General features: G+C 33.7%; 1 protein-coding gene across 1 annotated transcript; it reads right to left on the bottom strand.

The window, feature by feature from the left end:
• Positions 1–10,711: 10,711 nt before the first annotated feature.
• LOC110031852 (ethylene-responsive transcription factor 4-like) lies at positions 10,712–11,801 on the bottom strand. Its single transcript, XM_020735274.1, has one exon. The coding sequence runs from the start codon at positions 11,683–11,685 to the stop codon at positions 10,933–10,935; it is 753 nt and encodes a 250-aa protein (XP_020590933.1). The 5' UTR covers positions 11,686–11,801; the 3' UTR covers positions 10,712–10,932.
• Between the last annotated feature and the right edge of the window lie 6,997 nt (positions 11,802–18,798).

Raw genomic sequence — 18,798 nt, 5'->3', positions numbered from 1 at the left:
TCAAATGAGAGATCTTCATACAATGTCGAGGGGGAGTACCATTGAGGGACCATTGATATAACATCTTTCTAGTTACCATCAGTTCATGTGTGTGGCATTCCTAGGTTCGGGCCTACTTTCATTCAGTCGGCTCATAATCCGATCGACTAAAATAATGCTTGACGACTTGATCGTTCGGCCTTCATGATGTGGTCTTTTAATATCTTCTTTGTGTAATTCGTCTGATTTTCTCGAGATTCGTGCAATTAGATTTTCTATGTAAAGAAAATAAAATTTGAATTATGAGTCAACAATAACAACCACATGGTTTAGTTGCTTTGCTTAGCTTGGTTGTTATGTTGTAAGGCCAAATTCATAATTCGTAATAATAATAATAATAATAATAATAATAATAATAATAATAATAATAATAATAATTTCCCCTTGGAGGGAGGTCAACGGTCGTCTGTCTGGAGCTGCTTTCCGGTTTCTCCTTGATTGAAGCTTCTTTCATGCATGCATTCCTTTCTTTCCCGGAAGTATCTGCAACTAATGATTCACGCTCTTCTTTTCTTTCTGTAGGAAGTTCCACCTACCCTCCCTCGTAGGCTACATGTTGCAATGCCAGTGGCAAGCAAGTTCTTGTCATTCACACTTTGTGGCAAATGGTGTCCTGCACCCACTATTTACCTTTTCTTAATGTGTTGAATTAATTTACATATCTATGGCAATTCCATTCTCTCTTATCAACATGTGTTTCTTCTTTTTTTTTTAATTAAGAATGGAGTGCGTAAGTAGAAATTTAAGGTATGTTTGGGGCAGTGGTGCAGTGTCATACTGTACTTTGTGATGTTTGACAAAACTATTTTTTGTCAGTGTTTTTAAAAATTCGCATTAAGAAGATGTATTTTACATCTGAGCTAACTAAGCACAATGACTGTCAGATAGCTATGACTGACTTCTTTGAAAAAAATAAATAAATTATAATAGCTATCGATGCTTTTGAAACACCGACTTTTCTTACAGTTCTTCTTTAAATAACAATAATTGCCCCAAATAGACCTTAATGTAATGTTGATATAAGAACTTCTAAAAATTGCATCCACCAAATTAATTATTATCTACTTGCCCACATGATTTTTCACATACAAATCATATCATTATTTTCATATAGATTTCTCTTTATTGATATTATTATAGAGATATTTTTGTGGTATACAATTGTCGAATCCCAAAATGACTTGTGGGTCATGCCCAAAGAATAAAATATTGGATGGATAGGAGGAATAGAGGAAAAAGAAGGTAGATGAAAGGAGCACACATGATTACTAGTATTTTTGTAAAAGTTTCAGAAGTATTTCTTGAAGAAATGACCCACCATTTATATGTTATAGGGGAGGCCAAGTAAATTACATGTTCATCCTTAATTAAATAGGAATGTTACCAATGATTCAAGAATCATTGCACATTTACATATTTGTAACCGACTCTGGTACTTTTTGGCCTTAATAATTGCTATCGGCACTGTTTCATATTCGTAATCGTTATTGACACAATTTTGAATTTGTAACCATACGACTTAATAACTTGATTTGTCCGGTCGGCTGAAAGTTCTTCACTCGGTGGACAGATCATTGGTCGACTTTCGCAAGGGAATCTTTCGCGGAGACTCCCTTATCCTTAGGAAAGGTTTATTCCATTACGCAAAGGTTGAGAGAGTCGGTTTCATATGGTTGCTCCCTGGTTTAGGTGTGCAGTGTTTCTTAGCTCGAATGTACATTCTTTCAGTCAATCCATGACCCAACTGAATGAAATGATATTTAACGCCTCTACTCTTCAACAGTGTCGGCACAGTTCCCTGATATCTTTCTTATATTATCCGTCGAATATCCTCGAGATTTGTGGAGTCCCATTTGGAGTACAACAATAATGTTAGTCTATGATATAGTAGTCAAGACATTTTATTTTTGTCTTCCATATTACTCGGTGTAGAAATTCTTTCTTTGGAAGGAACCTTCCATTGCCGCGCCTGCCAGCCATCGACTTTGACTCGCGCATCAAAGCAAGAAGTCTTGGCATAAAAACCATGTAAAATTTTTCATTTCGGCAATTTGTGGCTTCGATCTGTGTAGTAGTAGTGATTCACTTTTTATCAAGTATTTTTTATCAATTGATATTGTTTTAAAATTAAAATAATATATAAATTAATAAATAATTTATATAATATATTTATTTTAAAATTTAATTAAATTGATAAAAAACTTTTTACAAAACTTGAAGGAGAATATAAATAAAAATTGGGGTTTTTATCTATATACCCTGCAAATCTTTGTGATTTACCTATATACCATACAAATCTTACTAGTTAAACATTTCTCTCCCATGATCCCATCATGCCACCATCCGACATCCTCTTTTCCCCTCCTTTTGTCACGGAATAGAACAGAAGATCACTGCGCAACCTCTTCGTCTCCTTATGAATCAGCTCGATAGGGAGAGATCGGGTCAGATGAAGAGATAGAGAGCGAATCACAGGCTGAGCCAGCATCGATGTGAAAAGTCAACCAATCAAAATGCGTCGTACAAAGTTTCAGAGATGCCGAAGATGAGGTGGCGACGACGTGAATAAATAGGAAAAACATAAAAATAAAATAAAAATATTTCTGCGCTCGATGAACAGATTTTAATAAACCAAAAATCAAAAATATTTATTAAGTATTTTTTAAAACTATTTAAAAACCCCTTAGACAAATTTAATTATAATTAATTAAAAAAAATATCATAATTACATGAAATTTTGAGAGTTTACTTCTAATGACCCTAGGATTGCTTTCTGATTTTTTCAAGATCAGAGGACACTCCTAGCCTCAAAAGCCCTAATTTTCTAGGAATTTAACCTTGTTTTAATTTAAAAAAAGTATAAAAAATAAAATAAAAACCAGAAAAATATAAAATCAAGTTTGTTGTGTTCACGGTGGTTAGATGACCAGAGGAAATTAAAAAAATGGGATTTAAAGTAAAAAATGCATTATTTATTATTTTCTTATTTAAAAATTAAAAAAATTAAAATATATAAATATGACTCAAAAAATCACAAAAATGCCTCTGATTAAAGGAAATAACCTAAGGATATTTCCATAAAAATTTCAAAGTAAGAAAACTAATTATAATATAAAAATGTATTTTTATTTTTTTTAAGAAAATAGGAATTTTTGCTTAAAATAATCATAGAAAATAAAATAAAAATAAAAATAATTACAAAATTAAGTTTGGGTGTTCTTTGAGATCAAAGCACCTTGGAAAAATAAAACTAAAGTTAAAATAAAAAGTTCTTTTTTAGCTTTTTTTATTAATAAAAACAATTAAAAATTTCAAAAAGTTCAAATATACCTCAAAATGTAACAAATTACTCCTTGATAAAGAAAAAAAACTTAAAAATGCTTTTACAAATTTTTAAAATTGTAAAAAATGTTTTTTAAGTGGTTGAATGAAATAATTATAATAAAATAAAATAAAAATCACAAAAAAAAATTTCCCTTAGTTTTTTAAAGTTGGGGGAATTAATAAAAAAAATAAAAAATTAATTTTCAAAATTAAGATATTTTTTCTTTTTATTTTGTCATTAAAATGAACTAAAAATCATAAAAAAATATAATTAAATAATTCATGAAAGTTATTTCAAGTGTTCCTTGGGCTCATAGGAATATAATAAATTTTTTTTAAGGACAGAAAACATGTTTTGATTAATAAAATTAATTACTATTAAGAATTCATAATTTCGGATCAAATATAGATATAAATAAAAAAATTTAAATTATCCTCTGAAGTTTTAATTAACCCATGAGTAATAAGTCAGTAAAGTTTCATGGTCATTCGAGTTAAACTAAAAGTGTTATGGGATAAAAATCTCTTGGGATAAAATTATAATTTTGGAATTTTGTACTAATTTAAAATTAGATCAAACCAGAGAGTAAAAGTGTAATATTTATGATAATTAATTCTCTGTAATGATTGAAACACAAGAGTAAAATGGTGGAAACCAATTCATACAATTTTCAAAAAAAGTCCTAAATTGTAATTATTCAAATTGTTGAGAATTGGAAGAAAATTAAATTTGGATGATCCAAGGTTGAGGGGGCATGAGTTAGGAAGACAACAATCCACTAATTTGAAGCCCAAAACCAACGGTTAAGCATAATTCAATTTTTTTGATAAGAATCAAACACATTTCATAAAACTTTTTCAAATTTATAAATTTATCCTTAAAAGATCCAAAAGCTTGGTAGTGAGATAGGCCTGATCTCACATCATACAAACAAGATTAGAAAATAAACATAAGTCATCATAAATATTCCCAAAACACTACAAGCTCAAGCCTAATTGAGAAGAGAGAATAAAATTTATTTAGGCAATTAAGCTTACTGACCTGACCCGCAATTACGCAGTAATTTAGCTTCCAAAAGATGACAAAAAACTTGACCTAATTTATATTTAGCAACTAGTGTGCAAAATTGATATGTTATAAAATTTAGAATATAAAATTTAGAAAATTAGAAAATAATTTACACACTATGGGTACTACGCAAGTATGCACAACGTTTCAAGTAATATAGGGCTTTTTTTAAAACCTCAGTATCGATGTCACAGAGAAGCAAGGTAAAAAACCCTTAGAATAAATTCTAGTCTACTGCTATAAAGTCTTAGTTTTGGAAGGTCGATTAAGATGATTTTTTATTTAGAAACTACTCCTAAATGCAAATATTAAATGTAAGGATAACGACTATTCCTAAATGTAAATATTAATTATAAAGATAACTTATCAGGATAAATTGGTTTGGTGAATTATGAGATGTAAAAACGACCTTCTCGTGCAATGACTTAGATAATGTGTAGGATTGAAGGAATAAAATGCATAGAATTTAATGTAGTGGTGGCAAATAGGAGCATACATATTCTTTACCTTTTTAGAGCATAAAGAACATTGACAAATCTATATTTGGACTTTCCTTATTGATCCTTTTTTTAATTTCATGCATTCTATATCTCTTACTTTCTTATTGGATTCCCATTTTGGATATTGAACATGCACAAATGAAGCTTAACTGGATATTGACTTTAATCGCCTTCTTTTGCTTTATGTCAATTTATGATGAATTTAGTTGCTATTATGGTGATGGATCATTGGTTAAGTTCTAACCAAGACATTACATGGGTTATTTAAAAAAAACATCATAATTGTTGTATAAGGATGAAGAAAACCATAGAAAAGTACACATAATGTTGATGTTGAATCACTTCCCTCAAGAGATATTAACTAAAACTAGTGAGTATCATGATTATGTCTTTTTTCTCCTATTCTTCCCTCTCACAAGAATTCATTCCATAGATGACTTTATCCCTTTATTCTATAAAGTAACACTTTGTTACTAGAAAAAACTGTCATGGATAATAAAAAGTATAATAAAAAATAGGGACCTAGTGGTCAAGTTACTTTGATAACTAAAAATGTATTTTCAAGGTTCTCATAGCATGCAATTATTATTTTTTAAGATAACTTCTAAGGTTGTGATTTCTTTTGGGATGTACCTCTCCTTATAGAACTCAACCAAGGATTCCCCAATGAGCATGAGATTCTTATGATGAAAGATTATTTTATTAGTGAGGTCAATAGTAATTAAATTTATTGAGCTATAAACATCCATCAATATTGTTATGGATAAAAAGAAAAAAATTATGATGATCGGACAACATTAATGCTTTTAAAAAGAAGGCATTTTTATTAGTTAAAGTTAGTGAAGGCGCGGGAGATTTCTATAAAGAATGGACCTTAAACTCAATCAGACACTTAAGACTACATTGATGTATTTCTTAAATATATACTCTAATGATCACATGTGTGATGTTAATTAATTTAAATGGTGTTCCTCTTATTATACCACCTCATGATTGTGCAATATTGGAGCACCATACTTACCTAGGAACTTATTATTCGTCCTTATAGAGCACTCAACTAGGGGTTGAATATCTTTATAATTATCTATGACAAACTTATAATTGTTACAATAATTATTATAATTTAGGTTGATATTAGGTGTCATCCTTCTTCATTATAGTAGGATTTTGGGAGCTTTGGCAAATTCGTTTATAATAATAATAAGTGATTAATTGAACAAAGGGATAACATCTCTCTACAAACTTATCCTTCAACTTTTTGATTCTTCAACAACAAAACACCTTAATTGTAGAAGCCAGTTCTTCTAGCCTTTACTTGAGAATAAATTATACTATATGGGTCATCTTATTGAGTCAACTCGCAATTACATAGATTTTTAAGCTCTGAAAGATGGCCAAAAACTTGACCCAATTTATATTTAAGCGGCTAGTGTGCAAAATAATATTTTATAAAATTTAGATTTTGATTTATATTTTACAAACTAGGAGTTCTACATAAGTATACATATCGTTTCAAGCAAAATAGGATTTTCTTTTAAAACCTCAAATATCGATCCCATAAAGAAATGAGGTAAGAAATCCCTTAGGCTAATTCTAGTTTACTACTATCAGATCTTAGTTTGAAAAGTCGATTAAGATGACGTTTTATCTAGCAACTACTATTAAATGCATCTATTAAATGTAATGATAACAACTATTCCTAAATGCAAATTTTAATTCTAAAGATAATTTTTCTAGATATAAAGATAACTATTCCAGATAAATTGGTTTTGGAAAATTTTGAGAAATCAAAGACTACCCTTCACGTGCAATGACTTAGATAATGTGAAGGAATGTAATGCTTAAAATATAATGTTGTCAGCGACAAATAGGAGCACACTTATTCTTGACCCCTTCCCGGTGCTAGCAAAGAATATTTGCCAACTTAAGGCTAATTTCTTAACATCTTGATTCTACATCAAAACTATCTAACTTCTCACCTCTATATGCCCTTAAGCCTATGCCACTATGATGGTTGAATCCTAGCATCAGGGTACTAAACCTTAAGCCAAATTTATAAGAATCTAGCCTGTCACTCTAGAACAAACCAATTATATGCCCATCAAAACTTATCTCCATATTTATTTGCACTCCTCTTTAGGTGATCGCAATGACTCTGCTTAAAATGAAGTGTGGTATCCGCTAGTTGGGTAAATCATAGCCCTCTCAGGTCATTATATTTCGCAAATGATTTTAAACTCACAAGTGATCAGTTTGCAAAGTCAATTAAAAGCATGTGAAACTATCATCACATTAATAAAATAAGAGAATATCTAAGCAAATCTAAATTCCTGAACATGCATCTATTTCATTACAAAAGAAAAGTAAAATGAAGATAATGAAGATAATGAAGATAATGACAAACACAATAAAAGGATTGATAGAATTAAGTAATAAATTATGTGTCAATAAGAAACATATGTCTACCTATCCTCTTTCAAGTGTATTGGTATACTTAGTATTCTATTAGTTTTATGCAACTATTTGTCAATTAGAAGCATATAATAGAAATAGATCATTAAATTATATTTCTTTAAAAGTTGTATTACTGCCTAAACTATTTTACTAGCCAACCGGTCAATGTGAGTGCACTCAAGTTGCGAGATTACCGCTCTCCCGAGTCTTAGTTTCACTTACAATAAATTTTAACATAACCTATTGCCACTTAAGTTATGCAAATGAAGCAAATGAGATATTACTCATCACATGAAAATAAAAATAATTCTATCATGAAACAAATTTTCCTACACATGTCACTACTTCATATTAAAGAAAAAGAGTAAAGAAACTACTTACGAAGCATGTATAAAACACAATATGAAAACTCATTTAAATTAAATAAAATTTACTAGACAGTGTTTACAATAATTATAAGGAAATGAAGAACACAATACTTAGTTTTTTCCCTCTGAAAAAAAGAAAAAAAATCTCTCCAACAAAGTCTCCTACCGATCCATGCGCGCTCATACTTCCTTACACATATCTCTCAAAATCCCTAGCCAATCTCTCCAGAAAATGAAAAAATCTACATCCTCATAAACTCACACCAAGCTCCTCCACACTTCATAATTTCTTCGCTAGACTCCCCTAATTACTTCTCATGAGAGGCGTCAGGCCCCTCTTTTTAAAGAGACACAAAAACCCTTCCTTTCTCCAAAAGACACAACCTTTCATTCTAAGAGACACATTTCTTCATTCAAATGCTTTTCAAAGTGTCTAGATTCATCTAGATTCATTAAATCACTAAATCACTCCATGGGGAGATCAAGTTGTCCAGAAGCTTCCAGAACATCCCAAATGGCCTGAAATCACCAAAACCTGTCCAATAACCGTCCCGGGTGCTATAACGCCAGTCTGGCGTGCTATATCTCTTGTTTCTAGCTTTATGGAGCCATTCTGGGCTCTATATTGCGACCCTACGTGCAGCTCCACCGTTTCAGCTCCATTTCGCCTCATTTCAGCTCCATTGCACTCTAGATTGATATACCTACAAGATAGACATGAAAATAATATTTCTTTAAAGTGTAATTTCATTCAAAAATATGGAATAAATATGAAGGAGATTAAGAATGGAAATTCATATTGAAATGCGCTAGATCAGAATTTTCTTCTTTACTCAATTTGGCTCCAAATTGCATCGTTTTTACTTCATTTTCACCAAAAACCCATTTCTTGTACCTGAAGAAAAAAAATATGCAAAATACATTCCTTTAAAGTGTAATATCATTAAAAATGTGCATAAAATGAGCATGAAATGTACATTAAAAACTTGTAATTTTTAAGTTGATCACTTATGAATTCTTATTTCACTCAAGATCAAATTTGATATCAAAACCTAAGTACTTAAATTCAGTCATATAATCTTTAGCATTATCAAACTTTGTGTTCTTCTAAAGTAAATCCTCGATGGCCAATAGAGGATTTCTGGCTAGGGAGAACTTTAAGGTACTTGTGCATAAACACATATAACTATTGCCTAATGCTTATTAATATTTAACATATCTGCTAACCAGCAATGTCTGACACCTTTCTCATCCGTTGTTTGATCTCTACTCGTATCAATACAATGATTGAGACAATTTTTCATTAACAATCATAACCTAAATTATGTGATCGCTATCATCAATTCCATACAATTATTAATATCAAAGCTCACTATTACCAAACATTAGGAATTCATCTCTCATCATCATTTGATCATTATTATTTTCTTAAATGTTTGCAAATGATCAATATTTGATATCTTTTTTATTGATTGTTATTCTTATCTCACATTAAGATAATGATCAAACCAATCACCGACCATAGGCAAATGCCAAATGTTCTCATTGATTGTTTTTGTATGCTTGATTATGAATGAAATTTAATGTCTAACATACATCATTCGTCGAAAATGAGTATATTATGCTCACCTTCTCAGAGTCTTATTTTATTTAAAAAATGATTAAATTGATCACCCACTTGTCTAACTATTGACATCCCCCGTTGTTTGCCTTTATTGCTAAACAATAGCTAACGTTTATCACCTATCAAGCCTCGAGACATAACATATTATTAGTTGATTTTTCATCTTATTAGGAAAATGACCAAGAAAATAGCCCCCATTGGTTCAATACCAAGAAATAACAAGAAATCAAAATAAAAAACAAATTTTCGCACGCATAATCCCATCACAACAAACTTATTAGGTCTAATAATGAGCAACCTTGACTGCTTCGATCAATAAAATTTTAGTATATGGCCAATATTTAAATAACATATTTCGGCCATCATTTATTAAATCATATGGTGATAATAATTATTATTATTAAATAATTTGTGCTAAAGACGGAAAATGCTAATATTAAACGGAGCCGAATTGCGTCTGTTTAAACCATATAATATATACTCTTTCGAAATGATGATATATTTTAATACTAAATGATCATCTCAGCGTACGAAATCATATTACTGCTCCACAACTCCGCCCCGCCAAACGCGCCGATTCCCCCCAACCCCTTGCGTGCGTGCGTGCGCGCGCGCGCGCTTCCCTCCACAACAAGCCTCTCTCTCAAATAAATAAATAAATAATAAAACAGTTTTTTTATAAAGCGCGAGTTACGTGGCGGAGCTGAAGCGGCACGGCCTCCGACGGCCCCACAAACGTCGCCGACGCCCACCGCGCAAGCGGGCCCCACACTTCGGCGCCAGTCACGCATCCGTACCACGCGGGCCCCACACAGTTCGACACCGCACGCCCGCCATTTCTCGGCGCTAAAAATAACCCATAAAAGCAACATATCTTCTCCGCAGATTCCGTGGTGGGCCCCGCCTCCCCCTTCCCTCCCACCCCGGCCGGCAAATACAACTGCTTTAAAAATAACTAAACAGTAATCATTAATTATTTTAAAATTAAAAAAAAAAGCAGCCGTCGCTTTTGGACCGGGACGGCAGCCGCAGGCTCTTCCACGTGTCCATCTCTCCGCAGCGGATCTCCGCGAGACGTCGTCAACACGCTTGTCCCTCCACGCCCGTCAGCCTCGTGATCCGCGCTAGTACCCACCGCTCCTCATTTATTACCTTATCGCGATATATCATGTTACCAAATCGCGAGAACTATCCAATATATCGCCGGTGGCGGCGTGCCTCGCCGCCGGCGAACAAAAATTGATGACACCAAACATAGTATTATTTTTCTTTTCTTCTTCATTAAAATTGAAAAAGGATTACATCACTGAGATGGAGATCCATTCCAGAAGATCTCAGCAGAAAAAAAAAATTAAAATAGTTAAAACTATTTACAACTACGCCCGATCAGTTCGGCTTTCACTACTTTTCAAGGAAAGCAGGGGAAGATTAAAAACCAGACATCATAATGAAGGAAATTGGAGCAGGGGATCTGTTCTCTGTTCTGATTTCGACTAAAAAACTGAGAAAAAAAATGTTTAGTTGTTTAGCTAGCCGCGGTTGAAAATCCATCGATCAGACGAACTCCTCCGGAGGTGGAAGGTTAAGGTCAATATTTAAACTGTGGTGCCGAACCAGAGGTAATGAATGTTGGAGATCGACGACAGAGGATGATTCAGAGTCGCTGTTCGCGCTGGAGTTTACCGGCGCATTAAACTCAGAGAGAATGATTGGCTGCTTCAGCGCGAGTAAATGGTTGCCGTTATGGCCTGCAATAGTTACCGTTGCAGCCATCGCTCCAGCCTGCTCCGATCTGACAAAGGGATCTAAGAAAAACAAAGGATGCGCCACAGCCATGGTGGCCGGCTGAAAGTGCTGGAAAGGGAAGCGCGATGCGCCGGGATGAAGAAGATTGAGCTCGAGCGGAGGGATGGGCGTTGCAAGGGGAGGCACAATAGATACAGCTTCACGAACAGAGGACTCCACCGTGCTGCTCTGGCTGCTAGGACTACCGGCGGCTCCTCCACCGTTAACGATCGGGCTAGGACTCTTGTAGTTCTCCGAGCAGGGAAAATTGGTCTTCGCCTTAGATCCTCTGAATTCCCTTGCAGCAGCATCATAAGCCCTAGCCGCCTCCTCAGCCGTATCAAATGTACCAAGCCAGACCCGGCTCTTTTTCCCCGGATCCCTGATCTCCGCCGCGTATCTTCCCCATGGCCTCTTCCTAACACCGCGGAAGTGCATCTCCTTCCCGCCGCCCTCACAGGAGGCTGAGATCCCGTTGCCGCCAGATCTTCCTGCTCCGGTTCCCTTCTCCCTGGGCGCCATCGAAGGAGCTTAGGAACGAAATCGGAAGCAAACGAACAAAGAAATTAGGCAGAAAACTGTCTGTGGGGTGAGAAGCGTGAAGGCGAGGGAGGTGCGTTATAAGGGGAAAGGAAGATGCGACTGATTTATAGAGAAGTGGTGTCTCAGATGAACGGTTGGATGTTGCGCTCGCACGGGTTAAGAGGGAGCGGTAGAGCGGTAAAATTGAAACTATTCGGCGCAGTCAATGATAATTTCGACTGCACGTAGCCGCAGCCTTCGTCCGCACTCCCGTACGTTAATAAAAACCCAGCACACCCGGACTGCCACCCGTCAGAGAAGGTGCGAGAGTGGGGGTGATTTGTGGGTAAGAAAAGTTTAGGAACTTAACGTGTGAGCCCGATCCACGCAGAATGGGGGCTGTAACGGCCGTGAGTGGGGACTGCTGCGGGCCTCCACACGCACCATCCATCGGTGTCAACCGCTCCCGCCGTGCAACTCGGATCGTGCGGCTAGCGCCGGCCTGCACAGCTTGAACCGGTCTAGTGGACCGAGACTGGGAGAGTAAGTAGGCTGGCCTGTTGAGAAACCGGCACGTGTCGGGCAGGCAGGTTGCCCGAGCACCAGAGAGCGGGTCCCGGGTGGGGTCCCGGTGGGGGGGGAGACGGAGATAGCAAGATCGCTGATTGAGAATGGACGGACAAGATGGATCGGTGGAGGTGCTCTAATGGGAACGGTGGCCTGGGCCCTTTCCCCATGAATCACGAATCTTTTATGGCCATCGTTTGTGATTTATACGTATGATTCGACTCCATGAATTTAATGTGTGAGAGCTTCAATCTTAATTTTTTTAAGTTAACAAATTTTTTCTTATTTCATATAGTTTTTACATCACTTACCTGCTTTTCTCTCCAAAATTAATTCAGAAGCATAATAAGTTCTAAATCAGCAAAAAATTATTTCTAAATAAAATAATTACCAAATTAAAAAAGTAAGACAAATCAAAGTGAATCAACAAGACATCAATCAAATGTATCTAGCATTGCTATAGAACTCGCTAGCTTCGCAAATGATAAGGACTTTCTCAGTAGAAAGATACAATAGTTTTACCTGTGTGGGCATAATGACTATTAGTGAAAATTATTGCATGTGGATGATTGCATGTCTAGAAGACGGTCAAGATTCGGCTATGCCACCGTGAATCACACAGCGGCCATCGTTTGGACATGTAGTCTCTGCACATAATAATTTTTTTGCTGTTAGAAGCCAACTAGATTGCGTTATGAAAAACTTTCACTAAAAAGTAAAGATGGCCATTTTCCACCATCTAAATATCTAAAATTATCAATGTCTTCAAGATAAGTAAAATATTCCCCAATGATAATTTAATCCATCGCCAACAATTAAGCTCTTCAGTGCCAAGTGCCTTTATTATTTTTAAAATCCAAATTCCTTAGGGAAAATGTTAGATTACTCCCAATTAGATCTTATGTTTTCTTTCGAGATAAAATCTATACAAATATTATCTCACAAACGAAATTGGCCCCCTGCCCAACCATGCCCAGACTCTTATCTTATTGGAATCTAGCCCCCAACTTTTATCACAATGCTCTCTGCATCTCCCATTCTTATTACCTTATTTCAAACCCTCAAATCCAAAAAAAAAAAAGTAAAGCAAAGAAAATTAAAATAAAACAAGAGAAAAAACTTATATTATGGCTCACATCGTAATAGCAATTAATCAAATTGTTAAATGAGGATCTGACGCATGTAATCTTCTTAAATTCATGCCTATCATAGCAAACCTCGACCACCATCGAATACCAACTCTAAACTTATTTTATCTTAACTACATCTAATACGGAAGACGGTCAAGATTCGGCTATGCCGCCGTGAATCACACAGCGGCCCATCTTGACCATCGTCTGGACATGCAGTCTCTGCACATAATAATTTTTTTGCTACTAGAAGCCAACTAGATTGTGTTATGAAAAACTTTCACTAAAAAGTAAAGAGGGCCATGTTCCACCATCTAAATATCTAAAATTATCAATGTCTTCAAGATAAGTAAAATATTCCCCAATGATAATTTAATCCATCGCCAACAATTAAGCTCTTCAGTGCCAAGTGCCTTTATTATTTTTAAAATCCAAATTCCTTAGGGAAAATGTTAGATTACTCCCAATTAGATCTTATGTTTTCTTTTGAGATAAAATATATACAAATATTATCTTACAAATGAAATTGACCCCCAGCCCAACCATGCCCAAATTTTTACCTTATTGGAATCTAGCCCCCAACTTTTATCACAATGCTCTTTGCATCTCCCATTCTTATTACCTTATTTCAAACCCTCAAATCCAAAAAAAAAAAAGTAAAGCAAAGAAAATTAAAATAAAACAAGAGAAAAAACTTATATTATGGCTCACATCGTAATAGCAATTAATCAAATTGTTAAATGATGATCTGACACATGTAATCTTCTTAAATTCATGCCTATCATAGAAAACCTCAACCACCATTAAATACCCACTCTAAACTTATTTTATCTTAACTACATCTAATACTTAATAAACCCTCCAAATCTTATAAGCATCTATGAGTTCATGCTAATTTTGCCAACTAACAATTACCATGATGGATTTATCAAACTAAACTTACAAAGTGGCAAGGCTTCATTAATCTTAAAATCAACTAAAGAAGTTCCCACCATCATGGTGAACTCTTAAATAATATAAAATAATATGGGACTAAGGATAATCAAAATGCCATTAAAAATTTCCCATTTAATCAAGAACAAATACTAAAAAGGTAGATCTACTTAGAGCTTTTAATATATCAACGCAGCAATCTACATGATTCCACCAATAAGCAGATTCATTTAAAGCTTTCAATGTAGTAATTACCATGGACTCAACCCAGGAACATAAAGTTGACAAGTGAATTCTTAAAGGCCCCTTTTTTATTTGAAAAGTCATATATATATATATATATATATTCAAGATATTTTCCATGTTATTTTTTTCGAGCTACCATGTTTCATGTTTTTATGTTATTGGTTAGCCTTTTAGAAGTGGTTTTACTCCTTGTATTGTCAATTAAGATATTAAAATAATTTGTGAAATATGAATTGTGCCCATCACATAGTGGAACGAATAGTTAAATACATAATCCTAGTAGAATAGACATATTCTAGTTAGGTTTTTGCAACGTAGATAATAGATTAGAAGAATTTTTGGAAGCAACATGAAGTTAAGTAAAACTTAACTTCTTGGATTTTTAATTCTTCTTCTGACTCGGGCATAGGCTTAGAAGAAGACTTAATTCTTGGTTGACAACCATCACATAAGAAATATTAAGAAAAACCACAAACCCCCACGATACGCAAGTCACAGTGGCACGAGCCTCATCTGTCTTGAAAAACACACTCTTTTTCTGCTTTTTCTTTTCTACATAGTGCGACACTGATTTAATTTCAATTGTTGGTCAGATTATAAGATTTTCCTCCTTTGTAGCTAGGTTTATGGAGTAAGTGAGCTAGATATTTTTCATGTTGAATAAGAGTTAGCATTTCCTTGTGGGATCGATACACAAAGTCTTATAACACATATTACTTGACACGTATACTTACTTGACTGACTGACTTGCCTCACAGCGACTTTCATCCATTAAATATTGTTTTACTTCAACTTTGTAATCTATCTTTTCTAACTTGAGAGAAGAGTGAGCATGTGTACCACTGTTCATAATGAACTATTTCAACTGAGCTAGGTCTATGAGTTATATTCCCCCTTTTCAGAAATTTGTACAAAAAAAAATTTGGTTTCTCTGTTTGTTGCTTTAATTACCTAAGTGTATGTTGAGTTTTGTGGAATATTAAGAGACTAAATAATCACTCTATATCCGCGAATCTTCCGACACCCATCAAGTATTCAAGATTTAGACCATTTAATTCTTTAATTAATATCTCAAAATTTTAACCACATTTTAGGTGTTTGAATTGGGCTCATTTGATCTAGAATTGTACCACTTTTAACACCATTAGATTCACATCATCATCATATTTAGTTTAACTACAAATCATTAAAATCAGAGCTTGTGATGTTAAATTTTACTCTAAAAGTTATCTCATACAAATTCATTAAAATTAGTGCATACAAATGCATAAAAAAAATTTACTCAACATAGCTTCAAGCTCAAAATTATTAAATTTATTTTAAATTAAATAAAATATTATTTAAAATAATTTTAGAATTGTTTTATTTAAATTTTATTTAATTTAATCTCATAATAATTAGATGTGAACTACATTCTTAACGCTGGTCAGAGCAGTGGTGGGTCCCGGCGGACTCTCCTGAAGATTCGGTATCGGAATCCGATAGCGAATATTTTGACCGGGTCTACTCCGATAACGACCCGTGGAATAAATTAATTAACAGTTAATTAATAATTGCGGTTGCTTACCATCATGCTAACATGAAATTGTTACATTTGCCCTTTCAGATTATATGTCCAATTGCCTTCTACTTTTCAGCATCTCATAATGTGTACTTTCAATTCTCAATTAACACCTTTTTTAAGGTTCATTTGGTTGCATGTAACTAAAAATATATTTCGGAAGTGTATGATCTTTGGATGCCAACACTCTTTATAGGTAGTTGTCGTGCGTTCAAAAGTTTGACGTATGAAATCTTAGGCTATGTTTGGGGCGGTTTATTCGCTACGGCTGTGTTTTGAAAACGTTGTTTCATTGTTTGAAAATTGTGTTTGAGTAGCTTATTCGAAAACACAGATGATTTTCTTAACTAAATGCGAAACGCGGGTCGTACCCTGTAGTCTGTGTTTCCAGATAAACGACTTATCTGGATAACCACAAGCCGCCCCAAACACACTCTTAGTATGTTGGTTGAGAGCTTATTCTTTCAAACAAAAAATCTTAGGTTCAAAGTATCACACCTGATGTGCGTGCATTTGCGATTAAGTTTGATCAAAATTATCAAACTAATGAAAAAAGTTATTATCCAACTATTTTGTATATAAATAAATATAAAATTAATTAAAATTTATCCGATTTAGCATTTAGTTTATGAAATTTTCCATATGTCAAAGCGCTTGTACGTGTAAATTAAAAGCTTTTCTAATTAATTTTGAAATCATTCCAGTTTTAATTTTAATAAACTTGTAAATAGAATGAATGCTCTGATTAGATGATTCACTTGAAACAGCAAATCCAACAATTCCAAGAAATAGTTATTTTTATTATAATTAAATTACTAAAATGTATTTAAAAAATTATTATTTAATTAAAAGAAATTATCATGAATAATTCAATAGAGTTTTATGCTTTTAAAAAGAATTTGATAAATATCCAAACATATTTTATAACATTAATTAAGGAAATATATCTTGTTGGCCCTTTTTGTCACTTGCCAAAACTTTGTATAAAGAGTTTAACATTCTAATTTTGTATTAAGAGAACATGTAATAAATAAAAAAAAGATAGTAATAGACACCAAACATCTTACATGAAAATCAATAGAAAAAAATTTCAGGTGCTGACATTTTTGGGGACTATTGGCCACTAATAAGCTGACATCGATGTTCGAGCTGGCATTCGATCATTAGTCCAATATGTTATAAAGTACATCAGCATTATTGACGACAATGGTTTCACTACTTGTGTTGATATTGTGTATCAGCTTTATAAGAAATGATGTGTCAAGTTTTTTTGGCAATTATGATAGGGGAGTGTAATCAAGCGACAAAAATCAAACAAATTTCATTGGAAAATGGAGATTGAGCAATAACAATCGAATAATAGCGGTTGAGATATGATGATCATACAATCATGTGTAAGTAAATTATCGATTTTAGAATTAAGTGATATTAGGCTCATTAATTTCCTGTCGTTTACATGCTCATACTGACTATATGCTCTCGAAAATCAACTATTACTTGCTCGCTCAATTAATCTCCCAAAATATTTCACCACACTTCAAATATTTAATTTTGACACATTTTTGCTTAAATCAAATCTTTTTAAGTGTTTTTGGGTTCGTATTGTCGAGTCGCTCAGCCCAATTATACATTTATTAAAATCATTATCTTCATTATCTAAATTTTAAATCTTAAAATCTCAACTCATGTGATTTTATACTTCATAGAATGAATTTTCGAATGGCTATTACACTTAATTAAGAGATACAAGGCTAGAAAGATAATCTTTTTTAGTGATTAAGCGAATGATTAGAGAGTTAAAAGTTAGGAAGTCATACTAGCAAGTTTTGCCCAAGCGGCAGGGCTATAATATGATGTTATTTGAGCACACATTATAATTTGATTATAATTTGAATGAAATAATCTCGATGGACTTTATGGATTAAACGACTGATTATACATGATCTAACGAACTAAAAGTAGTTTTTGTCACTTTCAGTGAGGTTTAAAAGATAGCCAAGTCTGAGTTCAAATACTTTCAAATAGATTACTTAGAAGTGCAATTAAAAATTTTATGATATTAATTAAATAAATAAATAATATTCGAACCTTATAATTAGTCAAATCGAGCGTTTTAATAAGAGGAATCCAGTGTTAAATCTCAAAATGTTTGTGAATTCACACCACCTAAGCTGAGCCTATTTTTTTAGAAAAACAAACAAAGGAGAAAGCTTCCATGAAGGATGAGTTCTACTTATATATATATAAAGTTGAAGGTGGTTGATTCCCGAAGGGGTTACAAAAAACAGCTACATAAAGGAAAGAAAAAACTTGCACACGCAAGAGTACGATCTTGTCTCCCTAGGTATAGCTGGTTGTGTTGTAGGGATATAAAGATGGATGATGGAATGCTTGTCGCACTAAGATGAATTTGAAAATGAATATGATGTTGGAATATGAATTTTTAGGTGCACTCCTAAGGTATCTTCTTTCTCGATGTGTGTTAAAACGATACTCAGCTGCTAAAACTCAGTGGTTGGTACTTGGCAGTTGCTACACAACAGTTAATTCTCAGCAACTGGTACTCGGATGTAGGTGCACAACAACTGGGACTAGTCTGTCGATACTCAACAACTGGAATTTTTCAGAATTTGAAAAATGTCAGGGGCCCTTGAAATTGTATTGACATTCTAGTCA

The sequence above is a fragment of the Phalaenopsis equestris genome, unplaced genomic scaffold (assembly GCF_001263595.1).
Source record: "Phalaenopsis equestris unplaced genomic scaffold, ASM126359v1 Scaffold000853, whole genome shotgun sequence".
Taxonomy (NCBI): domain Eukaryota; kingdom Viridiplantae; phylum Streptophyta; class Magnoliopsida; order Asparagales; family Orchidaceae; genus Phalaenopsis; species Phalaenopsis equestris.
Note: the sequence above shows the minus strand (reverse complement) of the source record. Positions and strands in the feature narration are given on the sequence as shown.

Bases quoted from the DNA above. Each gene is read 5' to 3' on its own strand.
- LOC110031852 (XM_020735274.1), bottom strand. From the start codon at position 11,685: ATGGCGCCCAGGGAGAAGGGAACCGGAGCAGGAAGATCTGGCGGCAAC.